This window comes from Danio rerio, chromosome 4 (genome assembly GCF_052040795.2).
Source record: "Danio rerio strain M-AB ecotype USA chromosome 4, GRCz13ab, whole genome shotgun sequence".
Classification (NCBI taxonomy): domain Eukaryota; kingdom Metazoa; phylum Chordata; class Actinopteri; order Cypriniformes; family Danionidae; genus Danio; species Danio rerio.
In genome coordinates this window covers 21,867,501-21,883,741 of record NC_141024.2, presented here as the reverse complement: position 1 = coordinate 21,883,741, position 16,241 = coordinate 21,867,501, and the positions used below count along the sequence as shown (strand labels likewise).

The window sequence follows — 16,241 nt, the reverse complement described above, 5'->3', positions numbered from 1 at the left end:
GCTCTTGGCCTATTTTGTATACATCACCCATCACTCTTCTGGAAACATCCAAACGTTATTATTAAAGCACAAACTCTAATAACACTCTTACTGTCAAACAGCACAACACATCCTCACACAGATAACTACTGTAGCGACTCCAACTTCTCAATTCCAGCCACCGCAAAATGCAACGCAAAAAGCAACTTCAATTGTACAATTGAACACACACACACACACACACACACACGCTACTGCTCAAACCTTTGGGGTCAGTAAGGTTGTTTAAATGTGTTCAAATAAGCTTGTCCTGCTCACAGAAGCTGTTTCTTTCATCAACAATACAGCACAAATTCCACCACAGTCAAATGTTACTGCGCTATACAATTGCAAAGTACATTTCATTTCAGCATTTCTTCCACTCATTTTAAAGATGAATGTTCAGCTTCATTACTCCAGTCCTCACTCTCATCTTTCTTCAAAAATCACACTATTATTATTATTATTATTATTATTATTATTATTAATATTATTATTATTATTATTGCTCATAGTAATAAAAGCAATAATCACTGAACTAATAGTTTAATTTTCAACTACATACAAAGTCATTTCAGAAACGCTGCCTTCATGAACTGAATCAAAATTAACAAATTAAAAACAACAACAAATAAATAACATCAAACGTTTGACCAGTACTATGCTATGACCATTTTTTTGGCCCAGGTTACTGTATGCAAAACACATTAAGCCTCGCTTTTCATCCCAACATCTTTCTGACACACAATTCAGCCAACGTCTCCCGCTGTGGGATTCACCTCCACGCTGCAGAAAATCCTGAGCCGTTCATAAAAGCCATCAGAGGGTGCTGGCCAGCCGGCCACAAGGCTTTGCTATCTAGAGGATGCAGAGACTCGGCCTATTAATAAAGCCACACCTCTGTGCTCGTTACAGCCCTCGCCTCCAGAGAGGAACGTCGTCATGCTTTAGTAATTGCTTCCTCTCCAGCGCTCCAGGACTGGCGTGTGTCCGGATTAGCGTTGTTATGGATGCACGTTCAGGCCAATTCTTCTGAGAAGAAAAATACAAACACCTCCGCTGCTCAACTTTTACACTCCTCCAGCTTTCACAGTGTTTGTTGCTTACCTGAAGGATGCTCATGTAAAACTCATCCTGCTCCTTTCTGTGCTAACATCAAGGAAGCACACGCTACAATTACTTCATTCACTCCACACTCATCCAAACTCATTTCAACTACTTTCACTCATTTCTTTAACATCTCTGACAGTTGGGGGCCACTGCCGCTCCATCGCAGTATAATCTCCCCTTCACTATACCGGAGCAACCCAGATCTCCCTCCACATCATCTTTCTACCAGGAGCGCACGTTGATCGTGAGCTGGTGTGCTTCATGGTGGTCCACTGTGTCTCCTCACACACATCTACAACAGAAGGCCACAGAAGAGGAGCTCACAATCAGCGGCAAAGCAAACGCTTTCATGCGTCCGCAATATTTTACCTCCACAACTTCACAAGTGCACATTAAGTGTGCCATCTGGGAGAGGGCCCAACAACTGCTTTCACTAAAGGTGCACTCCACCCAACATTTCACATTCGCTCTCTCTCTCAACTGCTTCCAAACCCTTCTGGCTTTCTTCTGTACGGCAAAAGGACAATTTTAAAAAACACTCAAAAGCTGGAGCCGTTCACTTTCATACAAGGACAACACAAATACTACGGAAGTCCATGCTCAAAGAGCTCCAGCTTTCTATAAAATCACTTCGTTTCCGTGTTCAACACAACAAACACTCTCAACTATCCCCCTTAACTGGATAATACATATTACGTTTAACTCAGCTCTACAAAATGCTGCCTTCTCCTAAGCCAATGTTGCCTCAAGTATTAACAAACCCAACGTTACACCCCATGTTGAACGGTACACACCACCATGTTCACTTTATTTATTTCGCTTTTACTTTTTTACACTGTAAAGCTGCTACACAACCCACAATCACTTTACAGAGGACCTCAATTCTGTGCTATACTGCCACAAAACTGCCTTTATAAATACATCAATAATCAAAAGAACAGCAGATCACAATAACAGCAAACTACCTGTGCTTTCAACTATGACACTGATGCTTTCCATTCCAATTCTACTTCAGCATCAACTTTCATGGAGCTTTTTACTCCTTATTTTTCTTCTTCTGAACTGAAAACAGCTTCTGCCGCAGACCATTGCCGCATCCCACTGTTTATCAGCCAAAGCCTCCTTTCTTTTGCTTACTGCAGGGGTGTCCAGACTCTGTCCTGGAGGGCCGGTGTCCTGCAAAGTTTAGTTCCAACCCCAATCAGACACACCTGGGCTAGCTGATCAAGCTCTTACTAGTCTTTCTACAAACATCCTCTACATGTGTAGAGGCAAATCGGAGCTAAAATCTGCAGGACACCGGCCCTCCGGGACCGAGTTTGGACACCCCTGGCTTACTGTAAGCGTTTCAAACTCCCAACAAACATAGTTTTGTCTACATTTCTTTCAAACCATGTCACACCTTTGTCCTTTCCTTCATTTCACTCCATCTTCACCATAGCCTTGGTCTAACTACGTCCCGCCTACCTGTCAACTCTTCCTTTAAACTAGGCCCGTACACAGTAAACAAATTCACATATTTCTGCCTATTCTTCAGCCCCTCCAGTCTGTTTGGTTACTTCTATATCATTCATTTCCATCATGCTCATGTTTTCAGTCATGATCTCTGCATAATACAGCTTGTAAAGTAATATTAAATGTCTTTTACATAATGACATGCCTAATTCGATACGCATATATACACGCAACTATCACAAAGGTCTACTCTCAGAAATCACAGCAGTGTGTTACCTGGCCCACATTTACATACAGTAGCACCGCTATAAAACCACATCTTCACACTACTGTAGAAAGCAGTCAACTTGACTCTTGTATATCTGTTCAGCTACTCTACATATAATTGATTACGCACGCGTCTTGTTTCTGCTTTAGTGTTCATTATGCTATCTCTATTCAAATACACGGCCTCAATTTTCAATTCTTCCCAACTCGCCATGTGTAAACTGTGTTAGGAGAACATTGAAAATAATTCTTTTGCACAGTTGTTGGAAACAATTAACGTGACTTTCATTTCTACAAACAAATGACATTTAGTAACGTTCAACTTCATCTCTTTCAATTCGGCCAAAATCAATTGTTTCCAACAACTTGCCTGAAATTCACTAAATCCTATCGATCTCCCTTTTTTCACTGTCCAGTACGTGGATATTTCATTATGCTAGCTTATGACAAAACAATGCAGACAAACACACACCTTCACATTTAAACAGCTGCTCCAAGTCAGTCTGCACAGTACACTGTCAATCAATTTGACAATTAAGTCTTTTTACAGATCAACGTCACGTACAAATGATGCTGCTCGATACAGGCAAAATAGAGTACTACAAAAATGTTTCTCGCACCTCTCATGGCTGCCTACATTTGACTGGCCCTCATGCCTAATGTCAGACAAACACACAATCATGCAGAGTTTGCTTCGCTGAGATACCGAGCAGTGCTCACGGCTCCAGTCTTAGAGCAGCAACAACAATTCCCTCACAGCTCCGTAACTCACGATGTTTCACAATCCTGCTTCCAGCACAAGACTCAAGCTCCAAGTGCTATTGCAATATCTGTTTACACCTCCATAGCTTCCACCAACTTCATATTTTCATGACCAACTAAATATTCATCAGGCCTGCATGGGACATTTGAGTATGGAAATAAACGATTGAAGCTGCACTTTTCTATATTCCTCAGCACCCCATCACTGCATGATGACTCTCAAAGGGAAAGTTCACCAAAACCTATTCATCTACTCTACATCAAGTGCTTCCAAACCTTTACAAGTTTCTTTATACTGTTCAAAACTAAATAAAATATTTAAAGGGAAAACTCAAAACCTCCAATCCCTATCAAGACAAACTACTATTATGGAGGTTTTTAAATCTATTCTTTGGTGTTTAACAGAACAAGCTTTCAAACAAGGTTGAGTAAATTAGCACAATGGCACAACTTCTTTTTTTTTTTTTGGTTTGTTTTTTAAATCAATTCCTACTAACTCCAAGAACGCACTACACAAATTGAACAGACATTTTGACATTTCTCTAGGTAGCTTACCTCACTATAGTCGGACAGATTCTGCTGTTGTGCCAAGTAATGCTTTTTGACACTTTTAGCCTAGAACAGTTCTTTACATTTCAATAAGAGTAACACAGTCCATTACACTAATCCACCATGCTTGTAATAACAGCCTGCATATGATTCTACAAGTTCTTATTGAAAACAAAGCATCTAATTCTTGCTATGTTCTTCAGAAGGTCATTTTACAGCTTCATACACACTACACTTACCCTAAAGCTGTCTGTAAACTTTTGAAAACACTTTTTTTTTCAAGCTGTAGTAAAGAGATAATATCATACTATAGCACTGTGATATGGCTGTATATCAGCACTGCTGTGATAATATACAGCCATATCTCTGTGCTACTAATATCTTATTACACACACACACACACACGGCTGTTTTTGTGTTTATCTATGTAGGCCATTTGCCATATTGGACTAGTCAAAGTCAGTGGAGATCAACTTGACCACCTCCATTAAGCTCTTTTTTTTCATTTAAGTAACACAATACAAGACAACAAAGTTGGTAGACTTTAAGACAGTTTAATACCTGTAATATTGAGATAACGCATATCAACAAACACATTGTCACCTGTGAAAAGTTCTCTTTTACCATTTCTTCAGGAATTTCAATCTTCATACTTTTTTTTTGTTTATCCCCAGACTGTGCCATGGTAGAAAACCTAGTCACACTTTACTTAAAGTGCTCATACCATAACACTTTTCTATCGATGACATGATGCATCAGGAATATGTTGATTTTTTTTTTTCATGCTTATGAACAGCTATTACGTTTTGTCATTTTATATACCAAGAAGACGTCCGAGACGTCTTTATGACAACTTGCCATTATCAAGTCAAACATAACTTGCCATAAATCTGTCATAAACATGATCATCATGAAACAATAATTGTGTCATCAATATTTTTCTGATCACTTTTCTTTCAGTGGAACAAACTAAAGTTTTCTGTAATTTCTAATCATTTTATAACATCTTTTACTTCTTTAATTGCATTTTAATGACTCGTTCAGTTTGTAATACTGCAGTTGAGCTGAAGAAAAATATTCATGCCGTTATAAACTTCATGCTGATCATAATGGTTGTCATAAGCATGCATAAGCTATCCTTCATATTCATGATGTGTCACGTCATTACTGTAAAAAGTCTCATGAACACCCCTCAAGTCAAACTATTTGGTCTTCTTTTAAAAATGTGTTAGAGCGCGTTTAAATGTTAATAATAACTCTGTTACATTTAACACCCTTTTAGTTAGGCAAGGATTGGTGCAATAGAACATTTTTTACCTACTTTTTAACGTTTTTTTTCTGAAACTGCACCTACTTTACATTTACAATAGCTTAAAAACTATAGAACTTTTCAGCAGATGACAGATAAAACAAGAGTCTTTTTCACCTTCAGGATCTGTAAGCGGAGATCATGGCCATATCCAGCACTCCTGCTGGAGTTGAGCTGCGAGGAGGCGCACAGACAGACAGCGCTCTCATCTCAAATTCATTGCTCTTAAGCAGACCTTGAAGATCAGCTCAGAGATGAAGCGCCGGCTGCTCAGGAATATGTACGTAATGGTGCGCGATGGTCAAAGTCATGTATAGCGAAATGCATTTGATCCTGCGGCGCTGATAGCCTCGAGACCCCGCTCTTATCTTGTTCTTGAAGGAGCCCATATTTCATTATCAGCGCCTCTGTGTGCACCAATCCGCTCTCAGGATATCTCTGTGGACTTCGCCATCGCTAAGCCTGAAATGGAAGATATTTCATTTAAAGACACAGCGACGCTGTTCCGCCTTTCACATTTCACACTTGACCCCCACAATTGACTCATTTCGGTAGCTAATCCATATATCACCTCTACAGGTCTCTGACTCGTGACCGCATGTAAAATCCACTGAGAGAACACTACTTTGCTAATCTTGCCATTACATCGCTATGATTTATGTGTGCTCAATTCATATCTTTTTTTAAGGGGCCATGGGAGGGTTGGGTAAACCTGAGGCAATGTGTTACTGTGAAAACCCAACTGACCACCAGGGCTCCGAAAGTTAACCTTGCTGAGAAGGTCAGGACCATTTATCCATGTGACAACCTCCACCCTCTGCTGTCAGATCTATTATAACCTCATTGATTAGCTCTCAGCAAAAACACACACACACACACACACACACACACACACACACACACACACACACACACACACACACACACACACACAAAATAAAGTATGTTTTCAAAAATACACATCAAAACATTGAAACTAGCTTCAAAATTAAAATGACAGTTGTTTTTTTACAGGTTATTGATGAAATAGATGTTTTCTCTAATACATCCTGACTACAATTCTTTTGGGGTCAACTAAAAACTCATTGAAATTCTTCCCCCACACCAAGGTGAGCATGAGCATTAAACTGTCGAGCAACGGCCTTCAGTTGCAAGGCCCGATCCTCATCTATCACAACCAGTAAAGCCACACAATTCTGAGTAAAGGATTATCCAGTTCACAAAATAGAAAAGCATTTAATATTCCCATTTACATCACCAAATCAAAATTCCAATCAAATGTAGCAAATCTGACCAACGTACAGTACATACATATACACGGTGAAAATGACATCCACACTGCATTATAGCTAGAGAACTGATGTAGTTCATCTTGTGGTCAGAAAACATCAAAGAAACATATGCACCTGCGTCACCACGGGTTGTCTGGAAGGGTTTCAATAAATTCTACAAAAATAAAGGTCCGCTTTCATTGAAGAAGCACACTGAGAGGCCACACATTACTGGACCTTCATTTCTCTGAGCTTTTCGTAAGAAAAAAAGAGAGCTTTTTCCAGCAAACGCATGATATGGATATGGTACACAAATAGATAATAAGTGACCCGTTTGCACAATAAACGCACAACTTCACCTGTAATGTCGGGGGTCTATTTTCCTGGTCTAGGACCCCATTCACCCAAGGCTTCACAGATTTTCTCAATTACCAAAACATTGAAAACTAAAATCTAAACCTGACTGCCTCTGATAGAGTTTGAACAATGGGGCTTGATTAGATCTCCTGTAAGGACAATGGTCTTGGACAATGGAGCTTAAAACTAAAAGCATGTAAAGGTAGCAATTATGTATTGAAAAAAAAACCCCTCTTTTTTCCCATAATTCCCTATAATTTACTTTTTGTCTCCCTCAATAACTTGTTGCATTTCTTGAAGGAAAGGTAGGAGGGGTGAGCGACACTTCAGAGTATGTTTTGCCCCTATTTACATCAGGTGCTAATCGTTTTCATCGCGACTATAACAATTTTTCCCATGCGTCTTTCAATATTCAAAAGCTGAACAAAAATCTCATCTCTCTCTGAATCGACACCCAAAAAAAGAGCTCCCGAGAAGGTTCTGTATCAACAGGAAATAAAACATTTTTATTGAACATTTGCGTATATGAAGTTATATAACAACAGTCAGAAACTCCACAGAGTGAATCACTACACAAAGTGAAACCAAATCGTAAAACACCTCATCAAAAATGAAGGTATACACAGCAATATAACTGTCGGCTCGCCGCTGGGGCCAGCAGTATGGCAGGAAAAAACACCCCGAACAGTTCTACAAGATTACAGAGAAAATTTCCACGCACGAAAATACTCAAGCAGGCAGTTGATATACACAAAGGCAACTAGGATCTCCCTACAGCATCAGATTCTAATTCTTTGCACAGCTTTTTTTTCTTTTCTTCAAAGGTGGCTTTTTGTCTTCGTAGAGCATCGGAAGGTTGTACGCATGTACGCTTGGTTTCTTTGTTTTGTTTTTTCTTCTTCGAGTCGTCGGAGCTGTTCGCGTGCTTTGGTAGGCTTCGGTAAAAGATAGCGTTGCTTTGCAGGGCTAGAAATGGCTTTTCAGACTACTTACAGACCTCTGAGGTGCAAACGGCAACGCTGTCTTCTACCGTTCGTCCGGTTCTGCGCAGACTAAAGCGCAGACACCTGATAGTACAACACCACCCTTCTGCCGTACGAATACGAACGAGTGTGACTCGAAAACTGCATTTTTATCCTTGTTTTAGAAACAAGCCTTACGTTAGGATATCGTACATACTGATATAAATGAGAGTACACAAGTCGGTTGACGCAGGAGCGGTTGATTAATAATTGTACCTACAGTCGCGATTACACGTTTTGGAGATTTCTTCGCGGTAATCTCTCGGACAGGGTAAAAAATCAAATCGGCTCTCCATTAAACACATGATTCGATATTTATTGCAACATTGAAATGAAAGTGCCAACTATACTTGGTCCCACGATAAAAAGTAAAAACGTAACACACGGTCCATACTGTACATTCTGAGTTCCATAATAAATATAAAATGGTCTTCAATAGGGCACTAAAGGAACGATAACCAGGTAATAGTCATGAGTGTAATCATAACAGCGATAACAAAATGGTACAGCCAATCATATTCATAGTACAACAGAGAGTTTCCATGACAAGATCGATAACAAGAATTCTCTTAGAACCGGGTGATCTCAATAACCAGGAAATGATATCAGGACAAATATAAAAATATATACACCTATTCTGAAAGGGAAGGATTTCTATATATATATATCATTTACTGTATATATTTATTTATATATATATATGGAGATACATAGGTAGATAAATGATCTCGTATTTGGAATACATCCTACATATACGTTTACCCGAATGTTTGGATGGTTGAATCTGTGCGCGGGAAAACTCAACGGGAAAAAAACGGAGGAATTCCTAACAAGTTTACACATGTCGAGCTCCAAACTACGCACACGTGTGCTGTGACCTAACCGGACTACGGTCTATGGATGCATCGTCTCGCCGCTTGGGGTTGTGTCTTTTCTTTTTTTTTTCCCTTCTTTTTTGCCCCCTTGTTGAGCGATGCCGTCCTTTCAACGAAAGGGAATGAACATACGAATATTGCACAGTGCTCAACGAAACGCTATGTGAAGTGACCCGCGCGAGCGCAGGCTGCGTAACTTTCATAAAAAAAAAACAACAACGTCCGTTTCGCTCTCTCGTGCTCTCGTTGCGTGATTGGGGATGGTAGCACGACATCACTATAGTACAAGATGGCAGCTACCTACTGAAAACTACAACGCTAAGCACACACCGCAGTCACAGTGATACACAACTCAGTCCTTAAAGACTCCTATGGAATGACAAACAGCTTTTTTTGTCTTCTTTTGTTTTATGTAACAGTGCTATCACCTACACAGTAACATTGAAAACACTTAGAAACTCCTCCCGAAGCTAGCATCTAGTGTACGCAAGAGGTTCCTCCGAGATAACTCATGGGTTTAATGGACTCGACGTCTACTCGCCCTCTTGTTAGACCCGTAGTAAAGGACATTTGAATGTAATGTTATCACCTGTACAGACCATTAACTTTTACGGTTATTGTTGAAGATTCGCTAATGATCGCGCGCTTTTGACTTAACGGACGTCCCGACAAGCTGTTGTCTCTTCAAAGACGGTACAGTGCAAAACAGTAGCCACGGGGGGAAAGGATTGGCAGTAAAGCATGGCTAACTCTATTGTCACTGTGAGAAGGCAACACAAAGCAAAAAACTGCTGTTTAGGGCACCGCTGCGGCCAAAATACATTGTTCCCCGATGAACTGAAGCTACAACCACTTTTACAAAGTGGAGTGTGCGTGGAGGGAGGCGTAGCGTACGTCTCGTACCTCCCTAAAAACAATGGCAGTGTTTAAAAGCTCGCCTCTCCTCCTCCGCTCCCGTAGTTTCCTTCGATTACCTTTTGATTGAAGGCAAGGGAGTCTCTTGAAAGAGACGCCCCGGTGTAAATAAATCCCCCCTTTACCCAGCCTTTAGCAAAGATCGTAAAAAAAAACATGCACTTACCAAAAATACTCATACGCTGACTTGATCTAAGAAAATGAGTTGTCATAAAGCTAGAGCCAAAACTCTTGGTTTCAATTTTTGGAAGCTGAACCACAACAGAATCAGTCCAACGTAACGAGAAAGTAAGCCACTCACAAAAATCAAGCTTCTAGGACACAACGGCTACAGCTCGAGACTGTCCCAACGTACGAGCGATTTCCTTTTTCTTTAACGTGTCGAATCAGGTAAGGGAGTCAAAGGACAGAAAAGAAGAAAGAAGCAACCCGGGGACCCGTTTTACTGAAAGTTAACAGCATCACCGTATGACAAATCAAGGGAAAAAAAAGGCTGATTGGTTTTCATCAAGTAAGAAATTCTTCGATTAAAGTGGTTTAAGCGAAGCGTACAGGTCCTCAGTTTGATAAATCAGTACAAAAAGTTCTTACGAAATCATGTGCTTGTATAATTGTCAGCAGCATATAATATTTATACAATGAAACCATATCAGTTAATGGCCTTTGTGTTGTGTGTGCGTGTCTGTGTGTTTAACGCTTTCGGTACGTTTGTATGCATTTTTTTTTTTAAGTAAACATGAAGCGCAAACCGTCCTTTACGAAGTAAGTGTACCTCCACTAGCGTCTTGCAGGTTGGATTTCTTTCATTCGTAAATATTTATATAGATATATATATATATATCGTAAATTTTACTGGAATGCAATTAGGTAAAATTCTTAAATCCCGTTATATATAATATTGGCTCTTCTATGTCTGCATTTACATCATTTAAAATAGAACATCTTATTAAAAACATCGAGATATACACAGATTAGGAAACGGGTAACAACATACAAACACATAAACTAGAAATCATTTGAGTCTGCATACTGATATATACACCTGTGGTACAATAAATTCCTCCACTCATGCGCTATCTATACAGATCATATTGCTTAAAAGAAGGGGGCGTTTGGTCGGGGATTTTAAGGTCGTGGATGAAGGCGAAACGATAAAGGACAGAGAAAAGTTTATCGACAGAAGGAAGGAAGGAAGGGCCGAGGGTCGAAAACGACATAACAACACAACATCTCAAGGGTCGTCCGAGAAGGCGGGTTTTCTTAGACACCAAATTAGGAGTGAGGGTGCATGGATCCTTATATCACTGAGGTATTTACACGCACTGGGTAAAGAGCACTACACGGGTGGGACTGTGGGAAGGGGGGGCAAGGGTTTGGCCGAGGACTGCTCTATTTTTTCTGAGCTGCCAGCAGGGCATCCACTTCCTCCTCGGGTTTCAGCACGTGCCACTGCGCGATGGGTCTCCTCGGGTTGGCCAGCATGTCTGACCAGTGACGGAGCTCGGTGCCTGTGCTGTTCAAGCCCACAAACACCTTGCCGATGGCATCGTTCTTGCCAATCTTGTCATAGTCCAGAACAGTTATAACAACTTGAACTTTCTGTAAAAGAAATTAGAGACAAAACACAACATTTGGGCCTTTCAGTTGGTTCCAACATGCAGTTTGATCAAACATTAATTCCTGTGATCAACAGAAAATGTGTACAAACATCTTTTAATAGAAATGACTAAAGTTTGCGTTTCAAAAAACGCATATCATCAATGGCATGATTTCATTTATGTGTACACTACTATTCATTTCAATTATAAATGGCTCTCTCATCTGCATTTACATTCCAAAGTGACTTACAATTGAGGAGGCATTCAGCGATCCGACGAGAAGAGGCGATACACACAACAAGTGGTATGCAAAGTAACTCGTTTGTGCTCAGAGAGAAAATGTTTCGACGGGTGGCTTGTAAATTGCTCGATTCTGAATTGTCAATCACAGCATTCTGATATATACAATATATTTGTGCTGTATAAATATATTCACCTTTGAAAATAAAATGTATTCTTGCTGAATGAAACTAATACTTTCTTTTAACTAAATAAAAAAATCAAGCCCAAAAACAAATCGAAAAGGCTTTTCGTTACAGATACCTAACTAGGCTTGCTGTGCTTGAGAAACATTGTTTAACAATGACTAAAAATGCAAAGTGGTACAAAAGTTCACTCCCACCTTCCCAAATACCACTACAATTATCTCAGTGTGATGGTCTGCTGAATGGCCTGTAACTCTGCAGCAGCTCGAGTCTTTGAAGAGCACAGTGGCGATTGCCGAAGAAAGGCCAGCGGGTTCCACCAAACAGCTACTGGACAACTATGGCAAATCGACTGCGAGCGCACAACTGATCGCTGGGGTCAATGGCTCGCTCTTAGCTTTGCTTACTCGGAGTGCCATCCGCCTGTGCACAAAATGCGAGCAGACAATATGAATTAGCGTCTTCAGAGGCCTGATTATCCTTCGATCCACCTCTCCGCTTGCATTTCTCTGACCGGCGAGAACAGGCCCAGAGCCATTGTTCTCAGAAGCCGGAGCTAATTTGCCATATAATGAAATATTGAGGCATGTACAATGAGCGAGGAACTGTTCGTTTCGGGATGGCGGCTTTCACAAACGTCTGCTGCTTGGTGTGAATGGAGAGGGAGGAAGGCCTCTCTGGTTAACAGACCCCCAGACACGCTTTGAATTCAAAGCCGCTCACTCAAAGCATAAAATGTATCCTTTGAACCGTGAAATGCTAAATCAATTGGAAGCAATTTTACTCTTATTGCACTAGCAAGCATCGCATCCATTTTGTTCTCCAACTAATTAGCAACAAAACTTTTCTAAAAGCCTCATGCAGAGCCTTATCCAGTTACTTTTTGGCTGCGGCTTGTCAATTAGTCTCTGTACATTTTTGTCACTGACGAGAATAAACAAGAAAAAAAACGGGAATTTGTGTCGGATTTGCCATATTAGAGCTCGGTTTCAGAACAAGCACCAAAGACAAATTACCTGGATTTGTTCGAATGGCACTTCGAAACTGAATGACTCGTTGTAGTAAGGGTTGAGGGTGTTCTTTTTGATTGTCGTCTTCTTCTTTTTCAGCCGTTTGCCGTTCTGCATCAGATGAATCTTGACGTAAGGATCTGATAACACACAACAACAGGACATGACATGACAAATCATTCGTTTTATGATATAGTACAGCAGTGGATCTCAATCAGGGAGCCTCAACACACACACACACAAATATATATATAATATATATAACTCATCTACAAGTCTTTCTTACACACAAGCTGGGTGGTGGACAATGCAGAGTATTGGTGGTCAAATAGTCTTAAAGTCAAGAGAATAAAAACAAATCTATAAGGGTCAAGATCCAGAAGATTTAGACATTCAAATAGCTGCTAAATAGAAAGATAGGTAAATAGATTAATAGACTCATTACAAATTGGCCTTATTTAATTGTTTGATTGTTCATTCACCTTTTATTTCACACTTAACATAACAAAACCACTATGTATTTCTAACCTTTATCTGTTTGTTTGAGCACAGTGCAGGCACCTGAAGCTGTGGCACACACAAATCTTGTGCGGTTTGTGCACGATAGTACAGCTTTTATTTTTACATGACAGGTGTGTGTGTGTATATGCCCTCTAGTATCCCAGAGAAATTCTTCCCTGTTGCATTACTGCCATTCAGACACATCAATCTCTGCCTGCGCCTCAAAATACGATCCATCTATCCATCATTTCCAGCATCTATATTCTATTCCCATCATGCATCTCTCTTCATCTGTTTACCTTAGTCAATACTGATTCACACTCACCTTTCTTAGAATCGCTTTTTGATTGAAACCTCACAAAACAGACAAAGGATGAAATATCAACCAAACATCTGATCTATAAAGCTCTCCTTTTGTAAAGGGGAGCAAATGTGCATTTTTTTTTATATCTTATACCGATCCTGTAAAAGGGGGGCTGACATCATCTGCCCTCCTGAGCCTTTCTAAAAGGACAGAAAATAAAGGATATAGCAGCAGTTATTGAGGTGAGGAATGACTGAACCTGACAGATTTAGCCGTGTTTCAGAATTACCTTTTGTCCAGTGTGTCATTTGACTCTTTCTCTTGCTGACACTTTCATATCTCTTTTTGTCGCCATCACTCTTTCAAATCTGTTCCAAATAAAATATCTGGCATTTCCAATTCCCTTTTTTTTTAAACTGATCTAAATACTCTTCATCCCAGTGAAAATAAAATCTGAGTAGAACATTCCATACAGAGAGAGAGAGAGAGAGAGAACTCATACCATATTAGGAACAGGGCAGCTCAAAGTCTCTGGCATGCAGTTTTTGAAAGTGTAAATCTTATGGCACATAAGCTGAGAGAGTGTGTCAGCTGTGCTAAAGCTAAAAGTTAACTCAAATATTGTTGTATATTATAGTCAATATTCATTTCCTTCACTCTTTTTTTTACATTGTCATGATGTAATAAACAAATAAATTCAATTTACAAAAACTGCTAATATACACAAAGCATATTGAAGACAAGTGTGTTTACAGTTTAAAATAATTTGTGTGAAAATATATGAAAAATAAGGTTCCACATTCATTCAGTGTAGCATGTTTATGTAAAATGTAAAAACATAGTAAATCTGAAGTGATCATACATCATTAGAAAATGGCATTTACAGTAGTTATTTAGAGCTGTATTATGATCCATAAACATGAGATGTGGGACTCAAGTCACGACTTGTAAATGAACTTGACTTGAGACTAAGTGGAAGGCTTGACAAAGACTTAAACTTATTATAATAATAAACACAAATACAATTTGCTTCAGCACCACTCATCAGCATCTGTGACTTTACACAATTCAAACAACACCAAACATCAAACACACAAATAGCTTCTTTTGGCTATTTGGTCGTTACTGAAAATACATGCCAGATGCAGAGTATGCACACATATCTGACAAGACAACTACTAATACCAGGAACCATAAGGAAAGGTACAAAGTAATTATTTTATAGCCAATTTCACTATTATCTATAAAGATTACTAATAAAAATGTCATAATTTGGCCTTGGTAGAATATGTGTGTTTTTGTTTCTTATTAGAGATGTGATTATTGATTATGATGTCTCATAAAGAGATGTCAATTTTACATCATATGTGCACATTTTCAATTGTTTATTAGCCAAACGTTATGTAAGGAAGCTGAATAGCAGCATGCTTGTACTGCATGATAGTAAGCCAACATGGAGACGCGGATGGAATCACTCCATCATTTTCAGTCATACGAGTACAAGAATTCTGTATGCTCCTGAACTGAAACCACACAGCTCCCCTACATTCTTTACACCAGGGGTGTCCAAACTCAGTCCTGGAGGGCCAGTGTCCTGCATCGTTTAGCTCCAACTTTCTTTAATTACACCCCCCTGGTAGTTTCTAGTATACCTAGAAAGAGCTTAATTAGCTGATTCAGGTGTGTTGAATTCAGGTTGGAACTAAAATATGGAGGACACCGGCCCTTCAGGACCGAGTTTGATCGCCCCTGGTTTACACTGTATGCAATGCGAATGAATGCCGCACCACTGGCAAAGATGATGGTATTTTGATGTGCGCATTGACGCAGCCATATCCCCTCAAGATTTTAGCTTGCGTCATGGGTTTCACAGACAGGATACTGTATCTAAAATGTGAAACACAATGTGCATTTTGTGCCTCTACCACAGAAAGCTGCTTTGAAGGGTTGTTAAGTTAAAACAGTTCAATTGTATTCTGCTGAAATGAACAAAATGACTCGGAAAAAGATCTGTTTGTTTTAGCGAATGAGAAAGAACAATGTTTCAAAATTGCTTAAAAATAATGAAATGTTCTTTAACATGCATGTTTTTAAAAGTGTCCAAATTGCCTGCAAGCAAAGATCATCATTCACACAAAAATAATATTTTTATGTAACACATATACTATAATACTGTTTAAACTTAATGATAGCACAGACAGATTATTTCAATAACAATAAACTAACGTAATGTCTAATGAAAACTGGAGTGATGATATTGAAAATTCTGCTAAAATAACACGAGTACAATCCTTGTAAATATATGATAATAATATTTCACAACATTAAATTTATGTATTTTGATTTAATAAATGTTTTTGGAAGCGAAAATAACTTCATTAAAAATATTTAAAATATCAAACCCTAAAAGCGAAGACTATACAGACATTATTTTTAGATCAATACGTTAATATTATAGAAAAAAAACTGAATTATTAGTGAGGTCATAGTGAT

At 39.2% G+C, this 16,241-nt stretch overlaps 1 protein-coding gene across 10 annotated transcripts in view; it reads right to left on the bottom strand.

The window, feature by feature from the left end:
• Positions 1-7,576: 7,576 nt before the first annotated feature.
• The window catches only part of syt1a (synaptotagmin Ia), a 325,144-nt gene continuing 316,479 nt past the window's right edge, over positions 7,577-16,241 (bottom strand). For 9 of the 10 annotated variants that reach the window (XM_087246495.2, XM_087246494.2, XM_087246498.2 and 6 more), the window contains 2 exons: positions 12,950-13,083; positions 7,577-11,509 (listed from right to left, as the gene is read on the bottom strand). In XM_087246495.2, coding sequence (XP_087102621.1) covers positions 11,300-11,509; positions 12,950-13,083 — 344 coding nt within the window. In that variant the 3' untranslated portion in view covers positions 7,577-11,299. 10 annotated transcript variants of the gene reach the window in all.